Genomic DNA, 17,109 nt, shown 5'->3' with positions numbered 1-17,109 from the left:
AATATCTGCCGTAACTTGAGGACGCTGAAAATAAAGATATATTTTAGACTGTAACTAGTGGGTATCTAAAAGTCTCCCCTTTCGACAATGTATCCCCAAACGCCGCTTTATGCAAGTCGCCAACGTAAACAAATTTTGCTGCCTATCATCAAATTGATGAATTGCCACCACTGACAAGAAACTGGAGCTAAGCATCACTCTCTTCTTGCATTTGGAGTCTCTCAGGAGCCCATTCGCCAATAAATCCATCCTCTCTCACCGGATCTCGGAGGGTGACATTATGAATCTTTGTCCATTCCAGCACATTCGATTTGCGGATAATGACCGTCTCACCGTCTGTCGAAGTCGTATTCTTCCGTTTATTAGTAGTCTGCTGCTCTGGATCCACTACACCCATCCCTTTCAAAGCCGTAATAACATCTTCAGGCAACATTCCAGTAGCCTGGCCAATTTCTCGCACCGTCATGCGTTCCCTAGGCGGGGAATTTTTTCTCAACGCGGCCGCTTTCATGGCTGCCTGTTTCTTCTGCCGAGCCTGCTGGATATACTCCTCTGGGTCTCCACCCGGTGGACCAAGTAAGAGATACCGTGCCATACGCTCTTCCCAAAACCGTGTATAGCTTCGGTGACCCAGTTCACTGAGTGGCCGTTCGGGTCCGCCGATTAACCCTCCTTCCCATTCCCATGCACTTAGTTTGTAGCTGACGCCCATTAGAAGCCTGCCTAGCTTCTTGTGTTGGTATGGAGGGAATATGAGGATGCAAGCGAGGTTATTCAGATCCCAGGACAATTTCTCCTTGGAGAAATACCCGAGCACATAATAATCGTCTGGTGTGTTGGGATCAGTGAACGTGAGAACGTAGTATAAAAATGATGAGACATCGAAAAAGACGGATTTATGATCGAGGAATAATTTCGCGAATAAAGACAAATTCTGCGCAAATAGTTTATCATCTTCCCCGTCGATTTCCCAGACTGCGTATCCGCCGTGTTCGTAGACTTTCTCGCCCAGAGGCGTGGTGCCTCGGTCACAGAGCTTCACATGACTTGCGTAGGCTGCCGCGTCACAGGTATATCGAAAACACCAGCGGCAGACGTATAGTTCTTCGGTGTCCTTACTGACGAGTTCTTCCGGATAAATTGACTGATACCATGTCCGGAAGGAGAGGTCGCCTAGAACGACGCGCTTTACACCGCCGCGGTTGGCAGGCTGCTTTGCGATTGATGCGACGGTGGAGCGAGTCATTGGAGGGAAAGGCACCAGATGAAGGACGCGTTGCGTAAGGCGTAATTTACGATCATGCGAGGTTCGTGGGGGGAATCCCGTATAAGTCGCGGGTTCGTTGCTGGCTAGACTCGAGATAGAGGAATATTTTATCCATCGTTATCGATTCGGCCTACAGACTAACTATGTACCGTACAGCACAAGGCTAACTGAGACTCGGCCTCCGGTGGCACCGTCAATCCCAAGTATTTCTTCGAAAAGCCAACCATACTATTGTCTATTTACTTATTTTTTTATTTGTATTTAGGACAGAGATGCCTATGAAAACAACCTATATTCTATACACAACAATAGGATCAACCATCTCGGAGTTTCCGTTTAGTAAGCCTGAGCGGGGAAGACTGGACAGCCTAGTCTGGCTAAGCCTACTCTTGCTTAGGTAGGGTAGCTTGTAACTATCTCTTATCGATTGGAGCTCATCATTGCCGCCTCGGATTACTCCTTCCTCCTCTTTTGAACTCGGTTGCCTGAGACTCTACGTCCACTTTCTGTTCTTCACCACCAGCATCATTTTATATTATTGTTATATTCTATCCTTCCTCTATTTGTTCTGTGATCACTGCAACCCCTCCCTCTGCACTCAATGATGCTGTGCTACTGGCCCGGTCTCGTGTAACTCTTATCGCCACTTGAAGCTCCCTGCTACACTAGGCTGTCACTCTAACAGTCTATCATTCCATCCAGTCATCCTTTTCTTCTTCATACTGCCATCTCCATATTCATCCCCGTTACTTGATCGTGAAAAATGGCAGATACAGCGTTGAAGCCGTTCCAAATCAGGAACCTGCATATTTATCCAGCAGAGGAGAATCTATATGACTCTTCGACCGAGAGCGTCATCTCCAGCTCCGCGGCTGATGAGACTCATCCTAAGCCATCAAGCCTCATTCAGTTGTCCGCAGGTGAATATGATAAGATCGTTAGTGATCACCCAAATGGAACGTTGACATATATTGACGATGACGATGGTGATCTTATCACTGTGAGTGCTTATTTCCTTCTAGATAAGCCGTTCATTCTGACAGGGTGCTAGGTTGGATCCTCTTTCGAACTCGAACAACGCCTCGATGAACCATCTCAGTATAAAGCAATCACCTCGCCGGACCAAACGGAACCAGCTGCGATTCACTTGTTTGACATTCGTCGTCGCAGATCTATAATCAAGCTCTGGAAAGATATTGAGAAGAGATCGAAAATTCGATGGGCTCAGCCTGCATACTCCAATGATCCAGAAAAAATCACTACGGGGGTTGTAGACCTGTCAAAACCTAAAGAAGCTGGCACTTCGTTTGAAGGGTCCACAGACTTGCGTCAACGATGGTTGGACGCATGCAGACCACCTCGGCTTCAGTCTCAGGAGACTCTAGAAAAAGAGGTTTCTTCTCCTGTCCTCAAGGACCTGGAATCATCCTCACCAACTATAATGTCATTGTCAGCCATTACAGATGAAGGCAGGCGTCAGGTGAGCAATGATTGTTTGATACAGTATTCAATTATTCTAACTTGACATAGGCGGAAGAGGCAGGCAGTCGCATCCGGAGTATGTGGAATGCACCCATCCGTGTTTCCCAAGCAGCACCTGAATTTATCCACAATCACGAGAATCCTTGGGCTGTCTCAATAGAACCGGTCATAGATGTCAAGGACAACAGCAGCACATCCAACTCTCAACCGTCACAGTCTGAGGCAGAGTCAACGTCACTTTTGTCGGCATTCGAGGCCGAAATGGCCAAAATTCTGGAAAATTCTCAAGATGCTGTAAACGATACGAGCAATCCCATTGTCCCGCAAGAGCCACAGACTTACCGTTCCGAGTCGATGGAGCAGATATGGCCAGTCAATCTCGTGACTGGTGTCTTGCAGGCTGTTGCGGACGGAATTGAGAATATGGGATCAGAGCTTAAGACGAGGATTCCTGAAATGGAACGCCACTTGGCAAATGCGCAGAGAGCCATTCCGGAGGATGTAGGTGCCAAAATGCAGACGGCCTTGTCAGCATTTGAATCACAGATTCAAAATTTGGCACAGATTGTACAGCAAGCATCTAATGCTTCTGGTGAGGCCGCTGAACGGGTTCGTCAGGCCGATCTCCGGTCTACCGAGCAGATGCTCAACGGACTTGGAGACATTGCTAATGAGTTTGAGGATTTTGGAAAAACCTTGTTTGCTGCCTTTGAGACTGAGTTCGGTCAACGAAGAAATGACGACGAGGCAAATTCTACCGACCATATGACTGCGAGTCCGAACGCAAACCCTGTCCAGTCTCAAGAGAACGATGTATCGGCAGCTACTCAACCACCTTATCAAAAGGGTAAGGAGACATCCTCGTCAGCAAAAGTCAATGTGCCTCAGGGGTCTCATGGTAAGGCTTCGGAAGCAACAATCACGGAAGTACCACCTGCTTCACTGCCATCTGATCTACGAGATCAACTATCATCTCGTGTGGGGGAATCCTCTATACTTTCAGACATCAGAAGCAGAGCTGTTGAATTTAATCGGCGACAGGTAGCCACTTCTCTCCAACAACAGGGGACTGGAAAATTACCTTCCACAAGAGAACCACTTCTCTCAGAGATTAGAAGTAGGGCTACTCCGCAAGAATCGTTACTTCCAGAGATCATGAGCAGAACCACCCAACAAGACCCGCTGCACCCGGAGATCAAAACAAGGGCCATCCAGCAAGAACGCTTAGTTTCAGAGATAAGAAGCAGAGCTGTCCAAAATGATCAGTCACAAGAGGATAGTTCCCGACAACAAGAGAGTATTCAAAAGCCTTTGTTCTCAAGTTGGCCAAACCGCCCAGCATTTGTGCTGCCACCGAAACCAGCAGTCGCTCAACCACAAGTAACTGATATGAGTCAAAACATTCACTCGTCTCATAGTCGGACCTCTCAACCACCATCTATACCCACAACCACTCGTCCCCCAGTGCCTCCAAAAGCTGTCAATGAGAAGCGAACTCTACGCACGGATGCACAACCAGCAGCTCCATCAGGAACGGGGGATGACCACTCAGAGGATACAAGCAAATCCCTCTTTATGGGTAACATTGGATTTGAGGTCACTGAACGAGTCATTGAAGAGGTATTTGCCTCTCACTTTTTTTCAGCTAAAGTCCACCTACCAATAGATTCGTCTACTGGCAGGCATGCCGGATTTGGATATGCCCGTTTCCTGTCTGATTCGTCAGCAAAGGCTGCTCTTGGCAGGCTTCAAGGAGTTCTCATTGACGGTCACTCTTTGAATTTGGAGTACTGCGATAACTCTCCCATCGATGACATTCAAACCCAAGCTCGGCCACCAGTGGCCTCTAGTGGCAACCTTCCAAGTGTCTTTAGCGGCAATGCTCGCAGCAGCAATCTACGCGTTAATAGGCCTGCTCCGGGCAACTCCTTGAATCCCTTTGATCACCCAGAAGAAACTCCAGAGTTTGCAGCACGATATCCCTCTCTACTTCCCACCTTCAAGTCTCAGGATAACTCTTCGACAGTACCTGCACGTTCCATGACACTTAGCCCTAATTTTGAGATGGCCCGCTTCCCTCCTGTTTCGCAAATAGATGCACATCTACTGGCAAACCACCAGCGTCGAAGTCTCGCCGAGACTAACCCAGGCCGATCGGGTCCTGATGGTGTCTCCAGACTACAGCGAGAGGAGACTAGAAGACCAAGCGAAGAACATCGAATGCGAGAGCCACGACGTGTCGCTTCAACAATCGAACGGGGATCTACTAATCAACTTGATACTCAACGTAGTAGTGCGCGCTCTCTCAGACGTAGAGCAACGGAGGCAAATTCATTGCGTCGCCGCGCTTACGACAATCCTTTCCGGGATCCACGTCCCGTGAGCCTTTACGACAGACCTTCCGGGTCAACCCCTGGCAGTTTTCCGGTGGATTATGTCCCAGCAACGGTCACTAATAATGACGAGTCTAACACTGATGGGGATTTTCAGCATGCGATGCGACAGAGTCTAATAGATCAGTGCGTTGATCATTTGGTGAAACTTGGTTATGGCACGTATATTGATGGAGGGCGAGATAGACTGAGAATTATTGCCGAGGCCTCTAACCTTCGTGTTTCCGAAGCTATTGATATGATTGAAGAAGAGCGGGCGGCTTATGAGCGTTATACGCCAAATGCTTGATTGATTCTTTGAAGAGCGAATATGATACCACACTCATTCATGATTTGAATTTTTTTTGTTCGGGACAATGTCTAGCTGTGGCGTACTGGAGTGTCATTTTGCTGTTAGTCTGGATAATCTAAGCATGAGAACAAATTGAAGATATCTCGTTCATCTATAAGCGTGTACTCATAACGTTAGGGTTAGAGCATCGATGTAGCTCCACTGGTCCATGCGGGAGTTAGCGGACCCACCTTGAATTATTGTTTCTCAGCGAGTATGATTCACGACTTTCCGACAACATTCAACCATCACTTTAGTTATTCTATCAAGTCAGCTCGTTTGGCGGTAAATCCGTGTACTAGAAATGCGGGCATGGCGACGCTCATTCTCGACGTCCGTCGTGAAACGATACTCTCCTTCAAGCTCGTTAGCAGCTAATCAATTACGATGCGCCGAACTCTTGAATGCGACAACTACGACGACGACGGACGCCATAGACCAGGAATTGAAAGCGCATAAATACGAAAACGAGGAAATTACCTTAAAAGGATTTATTCGATCAGTCAGGAAACAGAAGCGATTTGCGTTCGCGGAGATATCGGATGGGTCGACGGTCAAGTCGTTGCAGGCTATATTGACGCCGGAGCAGGCTGCTGAGTATGTAAATTCCGTATGCTGCGTGGATAGGGCTGACATTTTTTTTTTTGGGTAGTTTGTCAACCGGAACGGCGATTGAGATATCTGGAATATGGAAAGCATGTCCTGCTGGGAAAGAGCAAACACATGAATTGCAGACTTCGGAGATACGGATCGTTGGCGATGCGGATGCTGAGGTACGATCATCCAACTTCTACCAAAGACGATTGAGCTAACTGCATGACGGTATAGACTTATCCAATTCAAAAGAAATATCACTCCTCGGACTTTCTACGACAAATCCCACACCTACGATTACGAACACCCTTCAGCTCTCTCCTCGCCCGCTTCCGCTCAGAAACCATATACCAGTTAGGACAAGTGTTTAGGTCCGTCCCACAAGGAGGCTTCATACAAGTGCAGCCGCCATTGATCACATCATCAGATTGCGAAGGTGCAGGAGAAACATTCACATTATCCCCACAATCATCTGGGCTGCCTCTAGATTCTCCAAAAGGATCTGAAGAATTGGAGTATTTACATTTCTTTCGCAACCCGAAATATCTCACAGTCTCATCACAACTTCATCTGGAAGCATATGCTGCTGAGTTGGGAAATGTATGGACATTATCACCGACGTTTCGTGCGGAAAAGAGTAAAACGCCGCGCCATCTGAGTGAATTTTATATGCTGGAGGCTGAAGTGAACTTTACGAATGAATTACCCGCTTTGTTGGATTTGGTGGAATATTTAATCCGGGATCTTGCGCGCAGACTGTATGATACCCCTGTTGCGCAAGAAGTGCTATCGGCCAAGCGAACGGGCGAGTCTGGTTTGGATAGTAGCGATGATGTACAAGGGATCCTTCGCAGGAGGTGGGAGGTATTACTGTCCGAGACAATCAGCTGGCCTCGAATCACATATACCCAAGCAATCGAAATGCTTCAAGATGCACAAGCCAATCACGGAGCATCATTCGTCTACCCACCATCATGGTCCGAAGGCCTTCAGACCGAGCATGAGAAATATATCGTCGACACTATTTTCAACGGTGTTCCCGTCTTTGTGACTGATTACCCGCAGAAAGTAAAACCATTCTACATGGCGCCTTCAGAAGGTGCTGACGCTGGACATCCGGACCAAGCGACGGTGGCTTGTTTCGATTTACTCTTCCCTGAGATTTGTGAAGTTGTCGGTGGCTCGCTGCGTGAGCATCGGTTAGCAGAACTAATCAGCAAGATGCGCGAGTACGGTTTGATCAAACAAGGCCCCCAGTCATCGAAACTAATGGATGACAACGAGAACGAACATATCCTTGCTCTCTCAAAGAATTACCCATACTTGCAACCCGGTGAAACACTCGGTCATTTACAATGGTACGCTGACCTCCGTCGATGGGGCAGTGCGCCACACGGCGGGTTCGGGCTGGGATTTGATCGGTTACTGGGGTATTTGGCTGGAGTTGGCAGTTTGAGGGATGTGGTTCCTTTCCCAAGATATTTCGGGCGAGCCGATTGTTAAATTTACCCAGATACATGATTTGTATTATATTTGTATGATAGATAGGTCTAGCCACGGTGGTGGGCAGTCTTGTATATCCCCCGTTCACCTACAATCTCATGACATTGAGGATTATCGATGCGTCTTCGGATTGAAATTCTCTATGAAGCAGCGATGTCATGTGGGCTAAATCGAGGCCCAGTCTGTGCGTGCCTAGGTAGGCCGACTAATCTAACGGTGGACATCGGCCTAGTCTAAGTCGCCGGTATACACCAATCCTTACCCTAAAGAAGAGATTAAAACCCATCATCAAAATCATTCATTGTTGCGACTCTGACGTACGCAGGAAGGTCTTGAGGTAATGTGCAAAAAGAAAGAAGAGAAAAGAAAGATAGCGTAGACATAAGATATGTTTCACCATCAAATTGCCCCCGTAGTATTTCTAATTTTAGCCCCTAGCTACACCACACCTCAAGGTCGTTGATATTCGAGATCAACGTTCGACATCCTTGATGAGATACAGGGGTAGGTAGTATTCGGTGGAGTTGGGCTTGTCCATCGTTCGGGAAGACCGATCTCTGATTCTCTGAACTTCAAGAGAATTGATCATAGTCATGGTTTTCCAAGGCTACTATGGTATACTCAGCCTTGTACTAAACAGGGCTAGGAAGGCAGGCTTACGACAGACATCAATGTGGCTAACGCAAATAATACGGTTATGGTCCGAAACGCAAATTTCCCCAATATAGAAACATCTACCCTGGACTACAAGATTGAAACTTTTAAGAGGAAAAACAAAAACAAAGATACGAAGGATAATATGTTCGGTAAATGTCCCGTATATTCAAGAATCCAGAAAAAAATATCCTATCTACTGGGTATAGTATCCATAACCCCTTGAAAAAATAATCAACGAAAAATTTCCCAATCCAATGTGTATCATCATCCAGTTTAAGGCAACCGGGCCTGACGTCTAGTGTTGTGTTCGTTCATATGTACAAAGCTCGTAAAATGGGTTGTACATTTGGATGTTGTCTGTCGTTAAGGTTCGTTCCCAGTTCCTTTCTCGATATGCCTAATATTTTCCCCAAAAGTCCTCCCAAAGATATAAAATTTCCAATAGTCCGTCGTAGAAGTTTAAAAGGGGTGACAAGCCATGTCTCTGACTAGAGAGTGGGTAGCATGTCGTGAAGAAGAAAATAAAGACAAAAAATGGGTTTGAGTCAATTCAATTGACGGTAAGAAGGGTGGGTCTACCAGGACCTGTTTATGCTGTCGAGCCTCAAGAGACAAGCAATTTAGGCAAGAACAGATCCGAGGTCAAGCTTGAGCACATCCTTGCTCTGGCAAGCGTGGGTAGCCCAGTCGTCGTTGGGGAGCAAGTAGGCAGCACCACAGGCGTGGTCACCAGGGGCGCAAGTAGCAGACGCGCAGGTAGGGTCAGCAGAGCTAACTCTGAAGCCCATAGTGGTGAATTCGGAGTTGTCACCCATGTTGATGCAGGAGAGATCCCACCAAATGGTGGGGTACTGGAGAGTGTACTCGAACTGCAGGATTTTGTCCTGCGCAGGAGTGAAGGAGATCTTGATGGAGATACCACCGCCGTTGGGGTTGGTGCGCCAGTTCTCAGCGTACTTCTCGCCGCTCATGAGGGTGTGCATCTTGCTGGAGACATTGGAGACGGACCAGAGGTAGACGGGCTTTTCCATGTTATTGACGATCTCGACTCCGTCGCTGATGATGTCGGTGTTCTCCTGACGGGCCATCAATTGGCGGTGCTCGGAGTGAGCATGATGGCGCACGTTGTTGCTGTTGTGGACAGCGGGGAGGGCAGTTGCAATGGCGCTGAGAGCAGCGAAAAGTCCGAGGGCTTTGGAGAACATTTTGTTGGTTTGTCTTTTTAAAAAACAGAAAAGAGAGTGGTCTGTGATGTTTGGCTAGTGGCTTGAAAGAATGAATTCAATCTTTTCAAAAGACTGTATAATCTCTATCAAAGAGATGAGAAGTTGATTGATAAAAGCTTGGGGGCTTTAAGGGAATGGCTACTCTCACGAGAGTTGAAATGAATGATCAATGTCTGAATGAAACAAGAGAAAAAGACTGGAAACGGGGATAGTCCATCTTATATACAGTCTGGGGGGCGAGTCTGGGCATGAGGGGCGGACACTGTTTGTTTCAGGTACGCACTCTAGGTCCCCCAAGCCAGAATAATGCTTAGACGTCTTTTGTTCTCCATTTGGCGTTTCTTCTCTCTTTTCTGGTAAAGTTTTTCGAAGCAGTGGTGTCCCACTGCGTAGTCCAATCCGATACCCTCAGTCGACGATACCGACAGCTTCGATTGGGAGGAATCCGAGATCCGGGTGACCATCCGTCCCACAGGTCGGTCCAGCGTCAGGCACACTGCAGGTTAGACACTGGTGAGTCGTGACAGTACGTACTACGGAGTACCCGGAGTAGATTTTAGTCTGATAATGGATTGCTTCGTCAGACTAGCCAGATGGTAGAAACTAAACCGAGGCGCCCACTCAGTGGCGCTGGCCAGATGCAACGCTAAGAGAAAGCCATCGATCTCGTCGGTGAAAAGCCAGTTTTTCACCAAGTAATTTGGGCTAAAGGCGTTAATAGAGGATCCAGGCCCGATCGGCCATCGGATTGGCAGACAAGCCTGCCGCTTGTTTAGTGCATCGGCGCTCAATCGATCTGAGGGGTCTTATTGGCGTGTCCCTGGGATTAGCGTGGACACGTTGGCGCCAGCTCACAGGTGTGTTTGTGAGAGACGGAGTGCAGGATGCATGATGACCTCTGTCTGTCAGCTTTTCTGTCATGTCAAGTGGTTCATTAATTGAAGATGTGTCAACCGTGGAAAAGTGGAAGAGCAAAGAAGGAGAGATGGAGAGAGCCAGTCAGGTGGTCGTCCAATTCAAGTCACTGTTTGGTAGTTGGTTTGCTTAAATTGCTTCGCTCTGTTGTCTCAGGCACCATGCCCCGAATCAGCCAATCACCGTTAGTGGATATGGCTTTTTATTGATTTTATTGGCTGGCTATACCCGCTCTGTGCTGTGTGCACCATTTTTTCTAATTTTCTGATTGGCTGGAGCTGAGCGCTTTTTCTCTTCTTTCTGTGCGTGGCTTTATCTCGTCCACACTTTTACTCACTCATACTCTCATAGTCGACCGGTTTATTCTGAGGATAACACTCGGTAGGACCGTGCGTGGCATTACTATCAATGCTACCTACCCCCACATCAATTTTCCGTACACTACGTTTCTGCAAGGTACTGTCTGAGCACGCGCTGAGTTTCATATTACCGTGGATGGGCATGACCATAGGATAGGCCTCTATTCAGAATTTCAGACAGAAGCAAACGGCGGCTACTCGGTAATGAGAAGTTCAACTCTGCCGCATGAGGCTTACGAGAGGAGAGATTCACGGCCGGAGAAATGCCCGTCAGCCTGAGGCATTTTGATTCCCTGCATCTTTCCTTGCTCTTCTTAGACTAACTGAAAGGAGCCCCATCGGTGAAATGACATCTTACCACACGATGATCATTGAAATCCCCAATATGAAAAATCAGGGTAAAAAGCAGAAAAAGAGGACCCAAGGGGCCAATACGGTGGCGAACATCGTTGGCGGGAGATACCAAATAGTGAGAGCCTGGACTGTGGACATCCAGGGAAATTTTCATATGATAACATCGCCTCTGTCCGGCAAATCATACACGCGATTTGTCTTATCCGACCTATCAACACTTTGGTCCTCGGCTGTAAGCTTCCAGCTCGTCGGATGAAGCGGATATCTCGTGGGGAAGGAATGGCTACTCTAGATTCTACTGTCTGTACGTACGTAGCATGGGATTCTGCAAGTGGGCAGTGGCAAACCTTCCCGAAATCGAGTCCTCGTCACGGACAATCGCTCATTCAGGCCTGTCAAACTCTGTTAATTCATTTTCCTCCTGAAATCTTTTCCGTCGTTCATTTTCATTTTCATGAGTCCCGAGAGAGAGAAGGCTTATAGCCTTATCGATACGGAAGCCACCACGTGTTTTAGCCGAATCAATGCCATGGGAGATCACCAACTTTACTTTAACCATAAGAAAGAAATTGACAAGTTAGACAAACACGTAGTGATCGATCATTTGCTCTAACTAACAAAGGCAACACATCTAATTCGATATGGGTAAATACCGCACATGTCTACTTTACATACTACACAGTATGCAGAAAAAGGAACGAAAAAGTTTTGTTCCTGGTTCCTTGCATATACTGAGTACTTGCGGGAACAACCAATGATAATGGGGCATCGCTTACCGATTCGCTGTTATTTGATCCGTCACGAAAATGTCTGCCTGAAAGTTTGTTATTCCTTGCCCGTTCTTACGCTCAAGGAGTGCGTGTGATTGATTTTCTGAATTCATGCGGAGAAACCGAGAGTTCCCGCGTTGAGTTGTCGGATATGAACATGTTCATATTACGTAGATGGTTTGAAATCGACATGTCATGGATTAACGCAGTACTTTCGACAATGACAATCAGATTAATGAACTCGTTTGATGCAGGAAAACATTAAATCTTTCAATGGAAGTGCTTGTATGTATGTATATGCAATCAAGTATGGAAAAGAAGAGAAATGGTTGAATACACGAAAATTTTGGCTCTGCTCGCTTCGTCCGTTTTAAACTACTCAGTTGATAATCATTCAAGAAAATATCACTCATTGCCACCACTATTGCGACCGGGATCACCAATACGGTGCTCGTATTCCCGTAAGACTAGAAAGTGCCCCTTCACCCGAACTAGTAGCACTGTCCTCCTTCTTCCGGTGTCCTGCCAACTCCAAATTGATTTGGCGGTGTATATGCACCAGCCAATCAACATAACTCTGCGCCTCGTTGTTGCGGTCTTCCACTAAGGATCGCGCAAACTCGTATTCTGCACCGTCGATACCTTGTCGCGCTAGTTGGATGGTGACTGCTTTGGATCCACGGACAGTAGAGAGATATTGAAGTAGATTGCGCACTTGGGCATTCAAGTGCGTGTCAAGGACTGGGAGAGATGACGTGTTCGGATCTAGGGCCTGGAGGGATGTGATTCCGGGGCCAAAGAGGTCTTCAATCAAGTTGGGGGATACGAAGGAGTGCATCCAGAGGAGCATGCTTTGTCCATTGTCAACGAGATATGCGCCGCCTTCTTCAATGCGGGAAAAGGATGCCCGCAATGCAGGAGGAACCTGCAGTTGGCCTTGTTCATTGGCAAACCCGTCCTCAGCACTCAAGTTGTGAATTGGGATGATTCGCGGATACAGATACAACGACAACTCCAGACATCCAATAGAACGGAGCATTCGTAAGTCATGTACACGTCGATCCGCAGTCTCGCTTCCTCCTGTACAACGCATCAGTTAGCTCTGACTTGGATTTGTGCAAACGACCGACAACCACCTACCCTTGAAGGCTCTTGACTTGATCAACCCAAGCATGTACATTGAGAATTCTTTGAGATTCTCCGGCAGAACCAGCTGACCAGGGGGATGCGACCCAGAGAAATTCTTGCGATATCCAGAAAAGATGTCCACAGTCTTCTCCGTGATACTGGCACGAATATCCTTCAATGTCTTGTCTCCAGCTTTCGAGGCAGCTATTTGCACATCAGTATATATTGCGAGAACTAAGATCTAGGGTAACCCACCTTCCTTGGCAATAATGGCAACAACGGCATCCTGGTCAATGCACTTCATCGTCTCAATGCCCCCCTCATTAACACCAGCTACGACATTGATACACCGGACTCGTCGCTGGCCATTGGCTGCAGTGTATAATAACGCAGCTTGGAAATGTGCATCGAGTTTAGGATCAAGCTTTCCATCGTAACTGAAGAGAACTCCAAGCGCCTTATCAGCATCTATAGTGCCAATCTCAAGGTCTGCGCCGAAGGTGTGCTGTAAGAAGTTGCCGTGATATGCTGAAACTTGAAGCCCATTGGAACATCGTACTTTCATCAGTGCTTGATATCCAGTGTCACGGGTTACTGTGTGAGTTATTTCTTGCGATAGTTTTAATAAATCCCGAGGGGAGTGGAAGTTGGGATAGAAAAAGCATTCACCACCAGAAATAGCAGCCGTATAACCTACGCATGGTCAGTCGAATCCAAAAAAAGGAGATCAATATAAGAAAATTCTCTACTCACCTATCGTCGTCAAGTCCATAAATGATCCACCTGGTGCCGCAACAAAAAAGTCAATGCCCACGCCGGCCTCTGTCAATTTGCTTGCAACCGCCTTGTAGTCTGGATTATCGATGGCAAATAGCTTATTCTCTCCATCAGGCGCCTGGCTCTTGTCTTTCATAACAAGCTTGCCTGGTCCATATGTAGGGAGACTAGCTAAACAACAAATGATCTTGCCGCCTGACGATTGCAATGCGGATATACCTGCTTTAATCGTGGGTAGTAAAGCGGATTCGGGGCTCTTGACACGTGCAAACAAGGTTGGTAATTGCTCAAGTAAAGATGTGATGACGGCCCTGCGCCTATGTCAGTATGCTTCAACCACCCCATTTGCATTGCAAGATCATCATACTTTGATTCATAAGGATCTACAAAAAGGCCTTCGCTAAGAGGGACGAATGGCTCTTCCAAATCAGTCATCACCATCATCTGCGCTTTGTCGAGACGAGCCTATCCGCAACGCATTAGCAACCATCGCCGGATATGCTGTAAAAAAATAACTTACGCAGAGATTGTAGAAATGTATTTCCTTGTCAAATGTGACAATGCCAATCTTTGACCCTTCAGGAACCTTTCGCGACTCAGTTTCGGTCCCCTCTGCCTGCTCCTCCTCTTCGTCGCCGTAGAGAGCATTAACAATGCCGTCACATACTCCCTTCAAAAACCCTCTATTTACGGACTCCTGGCTAACATCAATCAAAAAGAGTTGTCGCAAGCCAACTGGTTCCTTCACCCAGTATTCCTTGGGTACTGTAAATTCAACCGTCCCCAGCATCAACTCAGGTCGTTGCAAACGATCGACGCGTACTCCAGACGGATCGACAGGAGCAAAATATTCGGGTGGCACATCGTTCGGGAAAGTGCACATATTGCAAACAAACTTGTTGCCTCCGGAGCGGAACGTCATGAACGGATTGATGTATGTCCTACACCTTCGACATCTTGGTGGCCCTGTGTCGCCAAAATCGATCACTGGTACGGGTTGTTCACCAGCCTCCAGCTTCGCAAGTGGCTGTAAAATCATACCTAGGGGGAGGCCGGTCGATTGCAAAAAGTCTGATGATGACGGGATATTGTTAAGGGTTAGCCGCGCAACTTTTGGCGATGCGTTGCCCTGATCATGAGCGATGAACGGAATAGAGGCCGGCGGAGGGACATGCCGTTCCATCGTAGGGTAGACATGGTTGAAATAGTATTGTGCGGGAAGGTCTCGCGATCTAGGGACGCTGGGGATCTGTTCGGGGTCAATTTTCCCTTGTGTAGGAACGGACCCAACTCCTCCTCCTCCTATGTCTGGGGTAGCGCTTGGTGCAACATTAGCAGGTACTTGCCCAGCCGGAGCTCCAGGGAAAGGTGCTGGGGCTGCTGGGTGTTGCTCTGGTTGATTCAACCCAGTATTGAGGAATTGTGACTGTAGGTTGTTCTGCGAAGGGAAGGTGTTGATACCCTGGGCGTTGGGACCTCCAATATCGTGATGCGCATGTCGATGCTTCTTCTTGTGGCCGCGAGCACCGGCGTCTGAACTTATGCCCAGTCCTTCCATCTGAGTAGCCAAACCACCCACGGGATTTCCTCCTAGACCTTGTGGTGGCGAAGACATAGGCCCCGGTCCATAGCCGACACCAGGCTGTCTAGCAAACTGAGGAGGTTGTGCTGCTCCATAGGGAGGTATTCCGGGTTGTTGTTGTATAGCTTGGCCAGAAGGGGCATTCGGGTTGTAATACGGCGCGGGCACGCCTGACTGTTGTCTGTTTGGATCCTCCCCTGGAGCGCCGGCATAGCCAGAGTTATGATATGTACTGTAATCGGCCATTGCGACTCATGGGCAGCCAACGAAGAGGGGGACGGTATTGCGGGGAGTCCCTGACGTAGACACCTGATTTTTGTTCAGAATCGTGCCATCACCCCTGTTGTCCAGTAAGTATTCAGATGGAAAAGAAAGCTGTATTCGTTTCTTCAGACGGGAATCAACAGATTGTATGCGGCCAATCTGTCCAGATCTCTTGCGTATGGCGGTGTTCGTGTACAGGTTAATGGGGGGGAGCTGGGGCTCGACAGTTGAATTGACCACCAAAAGGTCTCTGGTTGGTCGATCCATCCCGGATTTACTTGGCGCCGGCTAATCGCTCCACGTGTTGTTGCCTGAGGCAGGCGGCTGTATATAATTCTCCACCCTCTCTCTGATCATTCTCCTCGGTCCTTAGGTCGATTGGTCAGGATGATACATTCTGAGCAAGACAGATATCGTTTCCCCCCTCTCGATAATCCATGGAAACCGATTATCCCCACTCCAGGGAATGCTGGTCTGACTTATCTCTATTTTCACCAGACAACTTTGCGTGAGTGATACTGGTAGGCCATAATGTAGGTCGCCAGGAGCTAGTTATGTACGGTGTGAGGTATGGACAGATTCTGGCTGTCACCCGATCACTATTAGTCATGGCTTGCTTAGAGATGATTTTAGAATTGCAAGCTGAATGCATATACTATCCTATTTCTCCCGCAAGGCGTACAGTTTCAAGTATGACTGCAGTATCGCGAAAGTGAGGTCAAATGTAACTACGTATAGTAACTTAAGTAGTAGGCATATGAGGGGCATGGGTCAGTCAAGGAGGAAGGAAGAAGAAGGAGGAGGAGGAGAGGGAAGGGGCTACCGTACGGGCCGGCCCTTCCTTCCGTCATTTCACTCGGCCAACCATCCATCTCTTGTAGAACATACTCTTACTTCTTCTTTTCTTCTTCTTATCTTCTACGACCTTTTTTTGGTTCTTTTCTTTTCCTGAAGATGAATCAACTAGCCAGTCAAAGGCGATGTCGGGCTTGTCCATGTCAGTGTAGTAGCGCGTCCTAGTGTGCAATCCGTTATCAATCAAATCCAACAGCTAGCTCAGAGGTGGGTCTGGGCTGCTTCGGATATGCATTAGCACATGGATAGATAGCTACACCTCGCGGATGCCAGAATCTCACTCACAACGCAAGCCAATCCCGACACTTGCTTCTAGCATGTCCAGACTGTTTCATGTACGATATCGCTCACTCATTTGCTGGATATACCCCTGGCTTTGCGTTGCGTCGAGTTACCCAGCTCCCTTGTTATTGCATTGCAGCACATTCATTCTTATCAGTCAATCATCTTAGAAATCATTTCCAGTAACACAGCAGACAACAAGGGAGGGAAATAAAATCATAGACATATAACCACATCTTGATCATCGTGCTAGTTGCACAAAGCGAGCTGCGCCGCCCAGCAGCTCAACTTATAACGGGTATGTTGACACCTGTTTCGGCCTCGTTTGAATTCGCCCAGCATTCATCTCTCTACTATACGATAAGTAATC

General features: G+C 47.6%; 5 protein-coding genes across 5 annotated transcripts; 2 read left to right on the top strand and 3 right to left on the bottom strand.

Moving 5' to 3' along the window:
- Positions 1-187: 187 nt before the first annotated feature.
- EYB26_003325 (uncharacterized protein) lies at positions 188-1,246 on the bottom strand (the record flags this gene model as incomplete). Its single annotated transcript, XM_054262626.1, has 1 exon — positions 188-1,246. One exon carries the CDS (start codon positions 1,244-1,246, stop codon positions 188-190), a length of 1,059 nt encoding a protein of 352 aa, XP_054118601.1.
- A 784-nt stretch (positions 1,247-2,030) lies between these two features.
- Positions 2,031-5,431, top strand: EYB26_003324 (uncharacterized protein; the record flags this gene model as incomplete). Its single annotated transcript, XM_054262625.1, has 4 exons — positions 2,031-2,267; positions 2,319-2,747; positions 2,798-5,268; positions 5,329-5,431. 4 exons carry the CDS (start codon positions 2,031-2,033, stop codon positions 5,429-5,431), a joined length of 3,240 nt encoding a protein of 1,079 aa, XP_054118600.1.
- Positions 5,432-5,777: 346 nt separating this feature from the next.
- EYB26_003323 (uncharacterized protein) lies at positions 5,778-7,570 on the top strand (the record flags this gene model as incomplete). Its single annotated transcript, XM_054262624.1, has 3 exons — positions 5,778-6,070; positions 6,126-6,246; positions 6,302-7,570. The coding sequence occupies 3 exons, from the start codon at positions 5,778-5,780 to the stop codon at positions 7,568-7,570; spliced, it is 1,683 nt and encodes a 560-aa protein (XP_054118599.1).
- A 1,277-nt stretch (positions 7,571-8,847) lies between these two features.
- EYB26_003322 (uncharacterized protein) lies at positions 8,848-9,432 on the bottom strand (the record flags this gene model as incomplete). The annotated part of the gene is made up of 1 exon (XM_054262623.1): positions 8,848-9,432. The coding sequence occupies one exon, from the start codon at positions 9,430-9,432 to the stop codon at positions 8,848-8,850; it is 585 nt and encodes a 194-aa protein (XP_054118598.1).
- A 2,855-nt stretch (positions 9,433-12,287) lies between these two features.
- EYB26_003321 (uncharacterized protein) lies at positions 12,288-15,584 on the bottom strand (the record flags this gene model as incomplete). Its single annotated transcript, XM_054262622.1, has 6 exons — positions 12,288-12,931; positions 12,992-13,183; positions 13,235-13,672; positions 13,733-14,067; positions 14,124-14,221; positions 14,277-15,584. The coding sequence occupies 6 exons, from the start codon at positions 15,582-15,584 to the stop codon at positions 12,288-12,290; spliced, it is 3,015 nt and encodes a 1,004-aa protein (XP_054118597.1).
- Between the last annotated feature and the right edge of the window lie 1,525 nt (positions 15,585-17,109).

This window comes from Talaromyces marneffei, chromosome 2 (genome assembly GCF_009556855.1).
Source record: "Talaromyces marneffei chromosome 2, complete sequence".
NCBI lineage: Eukaryota > Fungi > Ascomycota > Eurotiomycetes > Eurotiales > Trichocomaceae > Talaromyces > Talaromyces marneffei.
This window is presented reverse-complemented; position numbering and strand designations above follow the sequence as displayed.